Below are 14,510 nucleotides of genomic sequence, written 5' to 3' on the forward strand. Positions count from 1 at the left end.
CCGATACCTCTTGATCCAGGTCTGTCTTTGGATGGGGTACTGCCTCCGGGAGGGTTCATGGTTCTACACGTGATAAAGATATGTACACAATGAAGATAACATCAACGCATGATAATGATCTACGCATGTCTTGGGATGGTTCATAATTTGTTAAGCAATGGACACATTGAAGTCTAAATAAAGTAATGATAATGATCTATGCATGATAAAGTAATGGCCACAATTAAGATAATCTCAACGCATGATGATCTACGCATGATAAAGTAATGGACACAATGAAGATAACGTCAACGCATGATAATGATCTACACATAGAAGTTGAAATAAAGTAATGGTCATAATAAAGATAACGTGACAAACCAACCAAGCAATTCAAGATAATGTCATAAAAGAGGTAGAGAGATGAGAGACGAAGAGATAGTGAGCGTTGGAAAATTTTGGAGAATGGGAGAGGAGAGAATGAGAATAGGAGAAGAGCGTTGGAGAGAAAATGCGATTGAATTGAGAGATGAGAAAAGAGACATAGTGAGAATTAGAGATTTTGGGGGGATGGGAGAGGAGAGAATGAAATTTGGAGATTTTAAGAGATGGAGAATTAAAGAGAGTGAGTGATTGGGAGTTGAGAGACTAAGAATTGGAGAAGAGAGTTAGAGAGCAAAAGAGATTGAATTCAGAGATGAGAAGAGAGTTAGTGAGAATTAGAGATTTTGGGAGGATGGGAGAGGAGAGAATGAGATGTAGAGAATTAAAGAGAATTGGGAGAACTTAAGAGAATCAGAGATGGAGAATTTAACATATTGGGAGAAGAGAGAGTTAGAATTGGAGAAGAGAGTAAGAGAGCAAAAGAGTTTGAATTCAGAGATGCGAAGAGAGTTAGTGAGAATAAGAGATTTTGGGAGGATGGGAGAGGAGAGAATGAGATGTAGAGATTTAAAGAGAATTGGGAGAACTTAAGAGAATCAGAGATGGAGAATTTAACATATTGGGAGAAGAGAGAGTTAGAATTGGAGAAGAGAGTAAGAGAGAAAAAGAGCTTGAATTCAGAGATGAGAAGAGAGTTAGTGAGAATTAGAGATTTTGGGAGGATGGGAGAGGAGAGAATGAAATGCGGAGAATTAAAGTGAATTGGGAGAACTTAAGAGAGTCATAGATGGAGAATTTAACATATTGGGAGAAGAGAGAGTCAGAATTGGAGAAGAGAGTTAGAGAGAAAAAGAGCTTGAATTCAGAGATGAGAAGAGAGTTAGTGAGAATTAGAGATTTTGGGAGAATGGGAGAGGAGAGAATGAATTGTGGAGAATTAAAGAGAATTGAAGAATTTAAGAGAGTGAGAGATGGAGAATTTAAGAGATTGGGAATTAAGAGAGTGAGAGAATTTAAGAGATGGATAACTTAAGAGAGTCACAGATGGAGAATTTAACATATTAGGAGAAGAGAGAGTCAGAATTGGAGAAGAGAGTTAGAGAGAAAAAGAGCTTGAATTCAGAGATGAGAAGAGAGTTAGTGAGAATTAGAGATTTTGGGAGAATGGGAGAGGAGAGAATGAATTGTGGAGAATTAAAGAGAATTGAAGAATTTAAGAGAGTGAGAGATGGAGAATTTAAGAGATTGGGAATTAAGAGAGTGAGAGAATTTAAGAGATGGATAACTTAAGAGAGTCACAGATGGAGAATTTAACATATTAGGAGAAGAGAGAGTCAGAATTGGAGAAGAGAGTTAGAGAGAAAAAGAGCTTGAATTCAGAGATGAGAAGAGAGTTAGTGAGAATTAGAGATTTCGGGAGAATGGGAGAGGAGAGAATGAATTGTGGAGAATTAAAGAGAATTGAAGAATTTAAGAGAGTGAGAGATGGAGAATTTAAGAGATTGGGAATTAAGAGAGTGAGAGAATTTAAGAGATGGATAACTTAAGAGAGTCAGAGATGGAGAATTTAACAGATTGGGAGAAGAGAGAGTTAGAATTGGAGAAGAGAGTTAGAGAGAAAAGGAGATTGAATTCAGAGATGAGAAGAGAGTTAGTGAGAATTAGAGATTTCGGGAGAATGGGAGAGGAGAGAATGACTTCTGGACAATTTAAAAGAATTGGAGAATTTAAGAGAATGGAGATGGAGAATTTACGAAATTGGGAATCAAGCGAGTGAGAGAATTTAAGATATGGAGAATTTAAGAGAGTCAGAGATGGAGAATTTAACATATTAGGAGAAGAGAGAGTCAGAATTGGAGAAGAGAGTTAGAGAAAAAAAGAGACTGAATTAAGAGATGAGAAGAGAGTTAGTGAGAATTATAGATTTTGGGAGAATGGGAGAGGGGAGAATGAAATGTCAAGAATTAAAAAAACTTGGGAGAAGAGAGACTGAGAGAGTGAGAATTAGAGATTTTGGCAGAATGGGAGAGGAGAGAATGAATTGTGGATAATTAAAGAGAATTGGAGAATTTAAGAGAGTGATAGATGGAGAATTTAAGAGAATGGGAGAAGAGAAATTGAGAATCAGAGAAGAGGGTTAGAGAGAAAAGAGATTGAATAAGAGATTAGAAGAGAGTACGATTTTGAAAATTTGAGACTTAAGAGGGAGATTGAAGAATAATAGAGATATGCAGAAGATATACCACTGTAGCCACCACCGTCCAACGTGCGCGCTCCGCCGCCACCCTCTACCGCCGCCGTCCGCCTCTGTAGTCCACCGCCCCCAAAAGTAGTGCTTCGTCTGAGCCTCTGAGGTCTAACGGTGTATTTTTTATTCAAAAGTTTGGATATCGGTTTTCGATATCCACATCCAATATCCGGTACTGTCATCTATCCCCTTGAGACAGAGACGGAGACGGATACCGACATTGGGATGGATATTGGTATCGGATATCGGCACCGTAGCAACTGATATCTGATACCGATATCCGATAACAGGATATCGAAAAAACTGAATACCAGAAAATTCATTTCCGGTATCCAATACAGCCTCCGTCTCAATATCAGCATCTGGTACCGATATCAGGATGGGTGAACACTATGGTACGGTTCGGTCTGACCAAATTTTGGTCAGACCGTGTCTTTCCCTAATCCTAACCCCTTTGAGGAATGAGCGTATCGAGTCTAGTTCTGACCACCCCTTGCTTTGTCAGAAGCGGATCTTCCTCGACTACGACCAGAGCTCATCCAACCTCTAGACGATATCTTCGGCTCTAACTCATCAGAGTTGAGTTCCGCCCACCCTTGGAGGATGATGGAGGACCATCACAAAGCTCCTACTGAGGCTTACCAGCAACTACAACGTGACGCCCGAGCAGATGCAAAGGACCCGACCTTCAAGTACACAGCTTGATGATCAATTGAGTCTTATTTTAATTACACATTTCTTTATGTTTATGAACAGTTCATGGACCACCTTTTGGGTCTGTATCTTGCTTTTTTTTTTTCGCTTTTTCTTCTTTTTTTTGGCCAATTAGGGCAACCATCTTACCTAAAAAAGTATTGGTAGGCCCTAATGCATGGCAGACTTTCTCGTGTAATTATAGTGTAGGGACGCGGACAAAAAAATCGTCTTGTCCATGGGTAAGGACGAAGTTTGGGATGAAAATTTGTGCTTGGGACTAGCAGATGTGACGGTTTTTGTCCCATGGGATGAAAAAATTATCCATTCGGAGGTCTCCTAATGATGGCCGGATGAATGTGGACGAAAAACTGTCGGACTCACATCCGACGGTTGAGATGTTGCCACTTGGCCTCATTAGGAAATTTATTATATATTATAATCTACAATAATATATTAAAAATATAAAATGTGTTTTTTCATCCGAGACAAATGTGGGGACAAAAAATCATTCTGAGAGGACTGGATGGGACGAAAAATTGTCCCAAGATTATTGGACGGGACGGTTTTCTTGCCGGTGGACGAAAAACCGTCCCTTCCTTCGTCCATGAGCTAACATCAGATGTAGGATGGGACGAAAATCTGTCCCATCTCATCCTTCGTCCATGTGCAGGACGATCCGGAACTATAAACGAAGGGTTATTCGTCACTATGACAACCCCTCTTTCCTTCTGGATACTTCCCTTGCACGGATTGAATGATAACCGTTGATAGCCGCTTTCGAAACAAGATCTAGGTTGTGGATTCGGGGCTCGACACCCTCACAATGATGGATCGATGACCCAAGCTATCCCTACAGTTTGGTGTGGCCGATTAATCAGTCATCTCTATCTGTATCGTCGAGCTATCATCAAGTCATGTGAAGACTTTGATTTTGATTTTAGTTTCATCCATAACAGATTGTGGATACGCTAGTTGGTCAGGAACGATCGACATTGTCCCGATTCTCCTTCTTCCTGGTACTCTGTCCAGGATCGTTTTCTGTGCCTTCTATTCATCGCGTCATCGCCTTCATTGAACTGTTTGTTTCTTCAATTCTTGGATGCTATACTGCTGGAAATGTCTCCAGAGCTCCCGACCTTGGTCGTGCATCTTCTGGAGGATATATTCCCTCAACGGATGGTTTTCAATCAAAATGAAGCATTCTCCTAAAATCAGTGAACATCTGTATACGGTTCGAGCCGTTGCCAATTGGTCATCTCATTCCCCTCTGTCGCCCCTTAAAATTTACGGCTTAATTATTTCATTTAGTGTCGATGACATTGTTCCTTTACCACAAAGAGTATCATAAGTAGTCATCTGTATCTGGAAGTAGAGCTTTCTCCATTCTTGGTTTCAGTTTAGTATTGCTTCCGGGGGGTTGGAACATATATGGGCAGTGATTGCTTTTCTCACTCTTGTAGTGTTTCAGACATTCTGAGGGTCATTGGGAGCGTTTCAATTACAAGGATTTTCTTGTGTATCTTTCCAGTCCTATTTTCTTTTTCAACGGCAATTGAATACTATTCGTTATTTTAAAACATTGCATCATCCTTCTCTGGCATTGCACACGAACATTTCCTTTTACGCAAACCCATCTGATGGACCTCGTCGAATTGTTTTACATCACCAAGAATATTGGACGACAACTACGTTCTTGTGCCATCACTGAGCAAGTAGTCATTGTTGATTACTTGGTCACAATCCGGCAGTTGGAGGTTGCACCCGAACAGTGGCAGCACCTTCCTACTTCTGGAGTCGCCCACAAAACTGTCATGACTTCTGTAAAACAATTTGATGAGCCCCCTCGCCACGTCCCCTGATCTTCCAGCGAACCGTCTTGCATCGCTGTTCATCTCTCTGATCTATCAATGGTCAACAACACCCAAGGTGTCACCCTATCGAACGCATGGAGGGCCCAACTTTGAATCACTGACAGTCCCTTCCCTAGGTCGTGAGGGCCAGTGCCAGGGCCCCTTCAACTGCCTTCGGCCCTTAGGCATCTCTCTAGTTGAACACGAGTGCCCGGACTCCAAGCCGTAGAAGTCTGCTTATTCCGGCGTCGCACCAGCCTACTATTGCATGCACGGAATGAAGTTGCATGTCAGGGTTTCTTCCCTCATCTTCTTTTATCAATATTATCTCCCCTCAGTACCGGCCATTGGCTGCTTCTTTTCCCCGAGTAAAAATTAAACGCGTGATAGAACTAGCTACCTTCTTAGGTTAGTATAATTTCTTTGGTAGTATTGAACCTGCTCGATCACGTTGATGGTGCACACGCTCTTGGACAAAAGATGTCTCCCACTCTATCGGTTCATTAGTTGATCTCGCGGATCATTGGCAGCTTGGTCGCACCATGACAATGCCATGTGTTGCCATCTGATTACGTCTCAGATCACCCGGGATCCCAACGTACTTTCTTGCTCATTTTCAAACGTACCTATCATTTTACCTCATTGCATTGTATTTTGTGTTCACTCCCCCATGGTATAGCACAAGCCGCTAGATCCCGACCGTCGTGTTAAACCAGTACCAAGGATAAAAATCAAATATGGGGATGCTTAGTTGCGTGTTTCCAGTTTTGACTGTGCTTATGGGTCATTGAAAGATCATCGTGCCAGATTGACACGATGGGAGAACATAGGCCTTCATAGGGCCTTTAAAATCACCTTTTAAAGAGCTGAGAGAAGTAGTGTATTTTCAATGAGAGAAGTAGCATATTTTAAATGGCAAGTAGTGGGTTGGTTAATTGTGCTACACATTATATTGAAAAGCATTATTCTTACCCAATGTTCCTTGTAATGCAGGAAAGGATGAGCCATATAAGAACGATGATAATATCAACAAACTAATGCTAAAAAGGATTTTAAAATAGGTATGAATTCATGTCTTATTTTTGGTTCATCAAGTACCCCCTAGCGAAACATTGTTAGCTCCTTAGCTATGGCCCATCACCAAGCCTACTATTTTCTGCATGATTTATGTTGTCTTCAAAATCTAGTTCTTCTTCATGTGAGGGAGGTTCTGATGAAGACAACCTAGCTCCGAAGACCCAGTCTCAACCTGTGGGAGGAGCCAATGAAAAGGTGAAACTTGGCATTCAAGTATTCACCCTAGTCCACGGGCCCGGAGGTTGACATTTTTCTGTTTTGCATTTTTAGAGTGTTTTCCCGTCTTGCAGTCCTACGTGTTCAGGCGCATGCTCTGTGTCATCACTTTGAAGTTGGACCAGAAGTGTAGGCCTTCTAGGGAGCCATTAGTACCCCTATATATGGGGGTACCTCCCAACAAGTAAGAGAGAAAAAGTAAGAAAAAGTATTTTTACTTTGAATTTCGTTCTTACTTTCAATTTTCAACCTATTTACAGTATTGTCACTTTGAATTTGGGCATCCTTTGGAACAGTCTTATTCATCATCATTGATGCCGCTGACGCACCACCCTCTCATGTCACTACACTACTTCGTCCCACACCTCATCGACCCACGGCCTAAGTGCCCCACGTTGCCGCATCTTCTCTGGGCTGCCGTGCTGCCCAACTTGGATGTGCTACCTCTGCACTGCTGCACCATCCTTGCGTTGCTTGCCTACTCTACTGTCAATCGCACCATTGTCGCCCTGTCAGCGCCACTCCCTTATTGACCGCATGGGAGCCAATATCGTGCCGTGCATGCCACGGCTGCGCCTGCATCACCGCCACGCAAACCACCACCTTGCCATGCCACCGTCATGGCTGGTCATTTCCACTGTACTAACTGTGCTTTGATACTGGTTCCATCATCCGCACCATCGCTGCCAACTCAGCTCATGACACACATGTTGTCGGTGCATGCCATGCATGTTATCACTGACATGGACAACAAAGGTCGCAACTAATCCGGTATGATCACACCTCTCCCCATTTACGCGTTCATTATTCCTTTCAGTACCTCCCCAGCACGTCTCCATGGCCTAGAGGTGTAGATATGATTAATGTTTTGAGGGATAAAATTTCTACTGTTATGTCTTTGGTTGGACCCATCAATGGTGTGCACACTAGCAACAGGAGCCGTCCCTTACCCCCCCCCACATTGTAATACACCCGGGGATGTGTATTACAATCATTTAAACACCTTTGGGGTTGGAGGAATAAAAAAGAAAAGCATGATACCCAGTAAACAATGATCCAAGGGTGTAGGAAAGTCAACTGTAGTACATAAATATTATTCCAATGGAGGCCTTCGCGTGTAAAGAGGAAAATATACTGTCCAAATTAACTATTGATTTTGTTCAAGGGGTGAGTTGTGAGCAAGTCCCTTAACTTATGTTGTAAAAATGAGTTAATCAGGTTATGGGATGCAGGAATGAAAAAAGAAAAGTGTGCTGTCGTTAAACTGTTTGAGAAGTACATATAAGTCAATGATAGTACATATGTTTCACTTAGATCGAGTTTGTTTGAGATATCATTGAGTGGCAAGAATCTCTGAAAAATCAGCTAAGCAGAGTTTGTTTGGCGGGATGAGAAATCATGATAGTCATTTGATAGTCTATTCCACCCCTTTGATCAAGAGAATAGAGATCAAGAGAAGAGGCTTTCAAGCCGTAATTTGACTAGGTCCCATTGCTCAGCCCTCGTATACTACAAAATAGCCTAACCAAAGACCAGAGGGGTTGACTTTGAGCCTGGTTGGAGCGATTTATATTTGACCATTGTGGAGTTTATCATGGGGCTGTCAAAGGGCTGGCTAAGAAGTAGACAGCTAGGTCAAGTAGTTGAAATTTTGTCTGGGATGTGTATGGTGTTGACTTTGGGGTTCTCACCTACAGCGAGGTAATTGGTGGGCCAGGTGATGGGAGTGTTTTAGCAGACCTTGTCAACTTCCTGGACCGGGCCTTTATGGGCTTTAATGGGCCTCGACTCAGATAGATAAACAAGTTAAATATTTGGATTATTTTTATTAAATATTATGGTGGGAAGTAATTTTATATCCTCTCTTTGCGACTTTACAGCCGAGTTGGAGCAGGGTGAGTTGCTTGTCTTCGCGTGTGGTTTGAATTAGAATCATCTTGGTGAGTTTCGATTGCAGAAAGTTCAAATTTTATGTCATTTTCGTAGTCGTTGTCGTCTGGTTCAAACCTAGATTTTGATTTGTCATTTTTGATCCTGTTTTCGTGCACTTGCAGTCGAGTTCTTGGTTTTTTATTCTTCAAAATGAACTCTTGTTGTCGCGTTTTTAGGGTTTTGGCCGGTTTTTCTGGTTATCAGGGCGTGTTTATTGTTCTTCCCCATCTGGTTTAGTTTCTGAGTTGGTTCGTAGCATCGATTTGTCTCTGCTCATCGTCCAAACTGCAGAATGTGGATAGTTCTTTGGGATTTTTATTGCTCTGGATTTTGTTCTCCTCCTAGAAATCTTGAATGAAGTACTAAATTTTGTCTATGCCATTGTGAAAACAGGTGAGGTGAGTTTCAATCGTGGCAGGTTTGAATTTTATGTTGTTGTTGTTGCGTCGTCTGGTTTGAATCTCAATTTTGTCCTTGTTGTTTCTGATCCTGTGTTCGTGTAGTCGCGGTATAGTTCTTAGTTTTGTTCTTCTTCAAATCAAACTATTGTCGGCGCGTTTTTAAGGTTTTTGCTGGTTTTTCTGGTTATCGCGGCGTGTTTAATGTCCATCCCCATCTGGTTTAGTTTCTAAATTGGTTTGTTACATCGATTTGTGTTTGTTCATTGTCCGAACTGCAGAATGTGGATAGTTCTTTCGGATTTTTATTTTTTGGGATTGTGTTCTTCTCCTTCTTCCAGAAATCTTGAAGAAATGCTGAATTTTGTCTTTGCTGGTATGAAAACAGGTGAGGTGTGTCTTCATGGCCTCGAATGAAACATGATCACCGGTGGATTCCAACTCGCGATTGGAACCGCGGTGGAGGCAAGTCGTGGAAGCGACTGAGGGAGCTGTTCTTGATGCCGTTCAAAATGGGAAAAGCTCCATTACGGCAGTTCCTCACACCCTGGTCATGTATCGAAGGAAACTGCACAGTGGGTTGAAAGGGGAAGTTTCACCGCACTCCATCAAGGGCAGAATCTCCCCTCGACACAGAAAATCCCTCTTGAGACGCGACAAGCCTGCTTGGTTGAGCGTGGTGATGGCTCTCACGACAAACTTTATGTTATTGCTTGGCTTGTCCATCTTTGGCCGATTGATCTATCAATGGGCCGATCACTCCATTGGGGCAACACAGATGCCGTTCCCCCCTCCAGATCTCGAAGAATGACTTGCCGAGCTCAAATCCTCTCTCGTGAAGATGACAAAGATGATTCAAAGTCTGATTGAAGTTCTTGATCAGAGAGTCAGCCGCGATTCTGAAAGCCTCCGTAAAAACACATGCAAGGGGCTAATAGAGAGAACCTGAATTTGAATCATCTTCGTCGTCTTCATGAGAGAGGATTTGAGCTTGTCGAGTCGTTCTTCAAAATTTTGAGTGTCGAATAGCATATGTGCTGTCCCGTTGGAGTGATCGACCCATCGATACATTAATCGGCCAAAGACAAACAAGCCCATCAATAGCAGACTTGTCGTGTCTTGAGAGGCATATTTTGTGTCAAGGGGAGATTCTGCCCTTGATGGAGTGCGGTGAGACTTCCCCTTTCATCCCACTGCATAGTTTCATTCGGTACACTACAAGGGTTTGAAAAAGGACCATGACCGAGCTTCTTCCATTTTTTTCGTTCAGGTTGAATTGAAGAAGCTGGAATGGCGCACTCAAACCCGGGAGAACTCTCTCACTAGTATTAACCAAGACGGATTGACTTCAAAGGAGGAGATTAGGGAGCTCCTTTTGGGTTTCGAGAATTATGAGGAGAGGGACGTCGTCGAGCTGGAGGAGATGAGGGGATACATTAGGGAGGTGGTGCTGAAGGAATTGGTGAAGCATGAGGTTGATGGGCTGGGAAGGGTTGACTACGCGCTGGAGGGGGCGGCGCCGTGGTCCTTCACCACTCCTCGGAGGCCTATGGGGGGGATAGCATATGGTGGTTGATAAGAGGACGGGCGGCAGTCAACAGAAACGCGCAGAAGATGCTGCAGCCAAGCTTCGGCAAGCTCATCCAGTGCTTCGCCTTGCAGGGAAGCTTTGGGTTTGTTGACATCAGGCTCACAACGGCTATATTTCCCGATGCTTTGACCCTTGATCACATCGCCAAGGTAATTCCTTCAATCTTCAGCCTGATGGCAACGTTGACTGACGTTCGACGATGACGACAACAACATCAACCGTCTCCAAACTTCGGTCAACACCACATCTACCAGCATAGACCACCTCTGAAACATCAATTAAGGCTCATCTATAATATCCCTTAGCGTCATCAATCATCCGTCATCGAAAATCAGTACTACAACAGAATGAAAGCCTTCGTGCCTTTACCCCGACGTAGGTGAGGCTCGAAGAGGTTTCATCCCGTGCAGTCATTTGGCACAAGTCATGACTCGAAATGGAAAACAAAACAAAAGCCTTCATGCCTTCTTTTATGTCTCGTTCCCTCGTCGGGTACCAGCGATTATGCTCACATGACCCTCCACATTGTCCACCACATACATGATGGTGAATTACATTGAAGGATGACAATTTACAAGTTTGATCATGAATGTTGCATTGTGCCTTTTGTGTGGCCAACCTAATAAGATGTCAGTTAACAAAAATTTGAAAAATCATTGCATAGTGTGGAGTAGGACCAGTCAAATGCGCCGAGAGAGTGCACTCTGATGCGGTGGCCTTACAAGAGGGACGCTGATGCTGGGGAGGAGAAAGAGGGTTATTGAGAGAAGAGATAGATGGAAATAAACGTACATTTTTTAATGAAATATGTTCATAAAATGGGGCTTCTTAATAAAATCACATTCCAATCTGTTTCTTTGATCTCGCTCTCTCTCCATTTCATTCAAACACCTCTCTTTGTTCAAATCCTCGCAATCTCTACTCCCTCTCTACTCTCTTCTTCCTTCTCTCTACTCCCTCCCCTCTCATTCCCCACTAAATCCTTGTCTTTGTTGCACCCAATCTAGCTTCCTACAAAGGTGCTTGCACCACCCAGCTATTCTAATCCATCCAGTCTTACTAAGCTCCACTTTTGGGAATCTTTCTTTTCTCCCTCCAAAGCTGGAACCTTCTTGTCTCTCATGCACTTGAAATTCAAGCTTCGATGGAATGTCTGTAGAAGCGATGACTTTTTCACGGGAGAAATGAACGAGCATCTACAGACAACTGATTGTGAGAGAAAAAAAGGCGCCAGAGAGAGTGAGAAAGGAGAGAAAGGGTGATCAAGAGAAGAGAAAGAGGTAGATGGAGAGAACGAGAAAGGAAAGAAAGAGTGTGATTGAGAGAATAGAAAGAGAGGGAGAGAGATAGGAGAAAGAGAAAGTGATCGAGAGAAGAGAAGGGAAACAGATAGAGAGAAAGAGGGAGAGAGAGAGGGTGATCGAGAGAATCGGGTAAAACATCGGTGAAGAGAGATAGAGACAGAACCATGTACCTTTTCAATTTTAGTGCTTCGAATATTTTAATTGAAATACGGCTTCTCAATTAACTCAAATTCCAATTGGTTTATTTTTAGTCTTCCTTACATTTCTCCACTTTTCTTATCCCATGTTACATTCTATGATGCATTTGTAGCGCTGTGTACTTTTTCCCTTTTTCTAATTTCTTTTTTTTCCAAGGCTAAGTTTCGACCTTTTATTATGGTATTATACGCTTTGTATGATGTCTGTTATTTAGAAAACTTGCCCTTGTAAAAGTTTTGCTTAACCACGGTAAACACGGTGTCGTCTATCGGTGAAGCCTCTAAAGCCTGAGGTGATCTTAATCGGCGATGCATCTATGTGTTCTCAATCGGTGACGCCTCCATTGCCTTTTTGGTTGAGGTGTTTTCAATCTACATATTTCGTATCATATTTCAACCTGGAACCAGCGTGCACCAGCATCTGGATTTTCAACCTACCAATCATGACTTTTGTTAACCCGCTTCGCCTAAATCTTCAACTAAAGACTAATGAGAGTAGAGTACATCCAGGGTGGCATGACCACAAGGTCCTCCTCCTACCTTTTCTTTTATGAATCGAAGAAAACGAGAGCCAAGAAATACATCTATAACTCTGTAGCCTCTCTTCCTTTTAGTAATGCACGCTGTAATTGTTACTTCTATTCTCTAAAAGTTTCTTAAATTGATTCCACTTCACAGCATTATAGTGTTCATCAGAATCAATCACTTAGTTACTGCACACAGAATCAACATAGTTCTTGTAACACTTAATAAAGTGTGATACTACTATGCTCCATTTATTTTTATCTTTAGGTGGTGAAATGGTATTAAATAAATCTTCAATATAATCAGATGTTAATGGGATAGAAAATACACTTAATAGAGTTCTAATAGATATAGAAAAATTGTGAGAACAGAGATTAAGTGTGTTATATGCCCAGGTACCCCCACGTATCATATATAGACAGGACAGGTTCTCTAAGAACAAAAAAGCCCTTACAACCAGGATTTTGGACATAGTGATAACGGCTGTATAAAATCAGCAATTTTACGATGAAATTAGCAATAATCGAGTATAGGAGTTAGAGTTACAGGCAATAAGTTTAAATATATTATATCATAAAAGTTTAAATTATAAATGAGAGAGCAAGGATTGGCTGTGAGGCTTCGCCGATTGAGAAATCCTAAGCTCAGTACTTGGAGGCTTCGCCGATTGAGAACTCCTTAGCTCAGTCCAAGGAGGCTTCGCCGATTGAGAACACCTGACCCACTTTTCCACAGCCTATTTTGAGTTCACTTGGAGCTTTTGCAGCCACCGTAGGAGGTGTGATGTACATGCACCCATTTCAAGGGGGTGCAACACTTCTTAGTTTGGGTCTAATATTTATACTTTATACCATGTTCGTATGGTGGCGTGATGTTCTACGTGAATCCACGTTGGAAGGACATCATACAAAAGCTGTACAATTAGGACTTTGTTATGGTTTTATTCTTTTTATAGTATCGGAGGTTATGTTCCTTTTTGCTCTTTTTCGGGCTTCCTCTCATTCTTCTTTGGCACCTACGGTAGAGATCGGAGGTATTTGGCTCCAAGAGGGATTGGGGTTTTAGATCGTCGGGAAATCCCTTTTCTTAATACCCTATTCTCCCTTCATCCGGATCTGCCGTAACTTGTGCTCATCATGCTATACTTGCGGGGAAGGAAAAACGAGCTGTTTACGCTTTAGTAGCTACCGTTTCACTGGCTCTAGTATCCACTGGCTTTCAAGGAATGGAATATTGCCAAGCACCCTCCATTATTTCGAATAGTATTTATTGCCAAGCAACTAGCTTTCACAGTTTTCATGTGATTATAGGTACTCTTTTCTTGATCATATGTGGTATTTGCCAATATCTTGGTCATCTAACCAAGGAGCATCACGTTGGCTTTGAAGCAGCAGCATGGTACTGGCATTTTGTAGACGTAGTTTGGTTATTCCTATTTGTCTCTATCTTTTGGTGGGGAGGTATATGAAAGATCGAATAAGTGGATTGAGGAATGAAAGCTCGAAGACAAAGAGAACCGGACTTTTCGAAAGAATTTCTTTAGCTTTCCCACCCCTTTTGATGATAATGCTTATAATGCTTGCCTCAAACATTAATTGTCCATAGAAAACTATAAGCTTAGACCCAAACTTATAATGTTATTCATTTGGTACGTTAATCATGTGTTATCAGTTTTCTATCTTCCTATAATGTGGTATTGTATCTACCTTCAAATTTGATTACTTTCTGAATGAAACTTTATCTACTTGCCGTTAATGTTTTTAGAAATCTAATTCATGAGATACATTCTTATTTACTTTCTAAGATTCATTTATGCAGCTGCTTAAAAAGTACAGACCAAGAGGGGAGATACTTTTTCCTATTGAGGATATGAACATTCTTTTCAACATTATAAATTGTAAATTCTAGAAACTTATATCTAACCTTCTTCTATTTTAGATCTCTTCTGCTGCTCGCATCTTGATATGCTTGGATATAGATTTCTTCACCTCTCTTCCATCGTTGGATAATAGTGCTATCTATGTTTCCTTTGCTGTTGGTAAATGTCTTTGTTGTTTCCATGAGCAGGTTGTGTGGGTATTTGGAAATATCGTTCAGCCCAAATGATGTTTTG

General features: G+C 41.7%; 1 protein-coding gene across 7 annotated transcripts; it reads left to right on the plus strand.

Moving 5' to 3' along the window:
- The first annotated feature begins 3,945 nt into the window (after positions 1–3,945).
- On the plus strand, positions 3,946–10,969 carry LOC144714624 (SUN domain-containing protein 2-like). Of its 7 annotated transcripts, none has more exons than XR_013584412.1 (8): positions 3,946–5,755; positions 6,151–6,218; positions 6,345–6,429; positions 6,505–6,634; positions 6,711–7,221; positions 8,331–8,390; positions 9,169–9,950; positions 10,051–10,969. XR_013584412.1 is itself a non-coding variant. In XM_078589409.1 (7 exons), the coding sequence occupies exons 5-7, from the start codon at positions 7,171–7,173 to the stop codon at positions 10,354–10,356; spliced, it is 372 nt and encodes a 123-aa protein (XP_078445535.1). In that variant the 5' UTR covers positions 3,983–5,755; positions 6,151–6,218; positions 6,345–6,429; positions 6,505–6,648; positions 6,747–7,170; the 3' UTR covers positions 10,357–10,969. The 7 variants fall into 7 exon arrangements, 1 of the variants encoding a protein (XP_078445535.1); XR_013584413.1 differs by having other exon boundaries at positions 3,948–5,755; positions 6,525–6,648; positions 6,747–7,221; XR_013584409.1 differs by having other exon boundaries at positions 3,950–5,755; positions 6,505–6,648; positions 6,747–7,221.
- The last annotated feature ends 3,541 nt before the right edge of the window (positions 10,970–14,510 follow it).

This window comes from Wolffia australiana, chromosome 17 (genome assembly GCF_029677425.1).
Source record: "Wolffia australiana isolate 7733 chromosome 17, ASM2967742v1".
Classification (NCBI taxonomy): Eukaryota; Viridiplantae; Streptophyta; class Magnoliopsida; order Alismatales; family Araceae; genus Wolffia; species Wolffia australiana.

Bases quoted from the DNA above. Each gene is read 5' to 3' on its own strand.
- LOC144714624 (XM_078589409.1), top strand. From the start codon at position 7,171: ATGCCATGCATGTTATCACTGACATGGACAACAAAGGTCGCAACTAAT.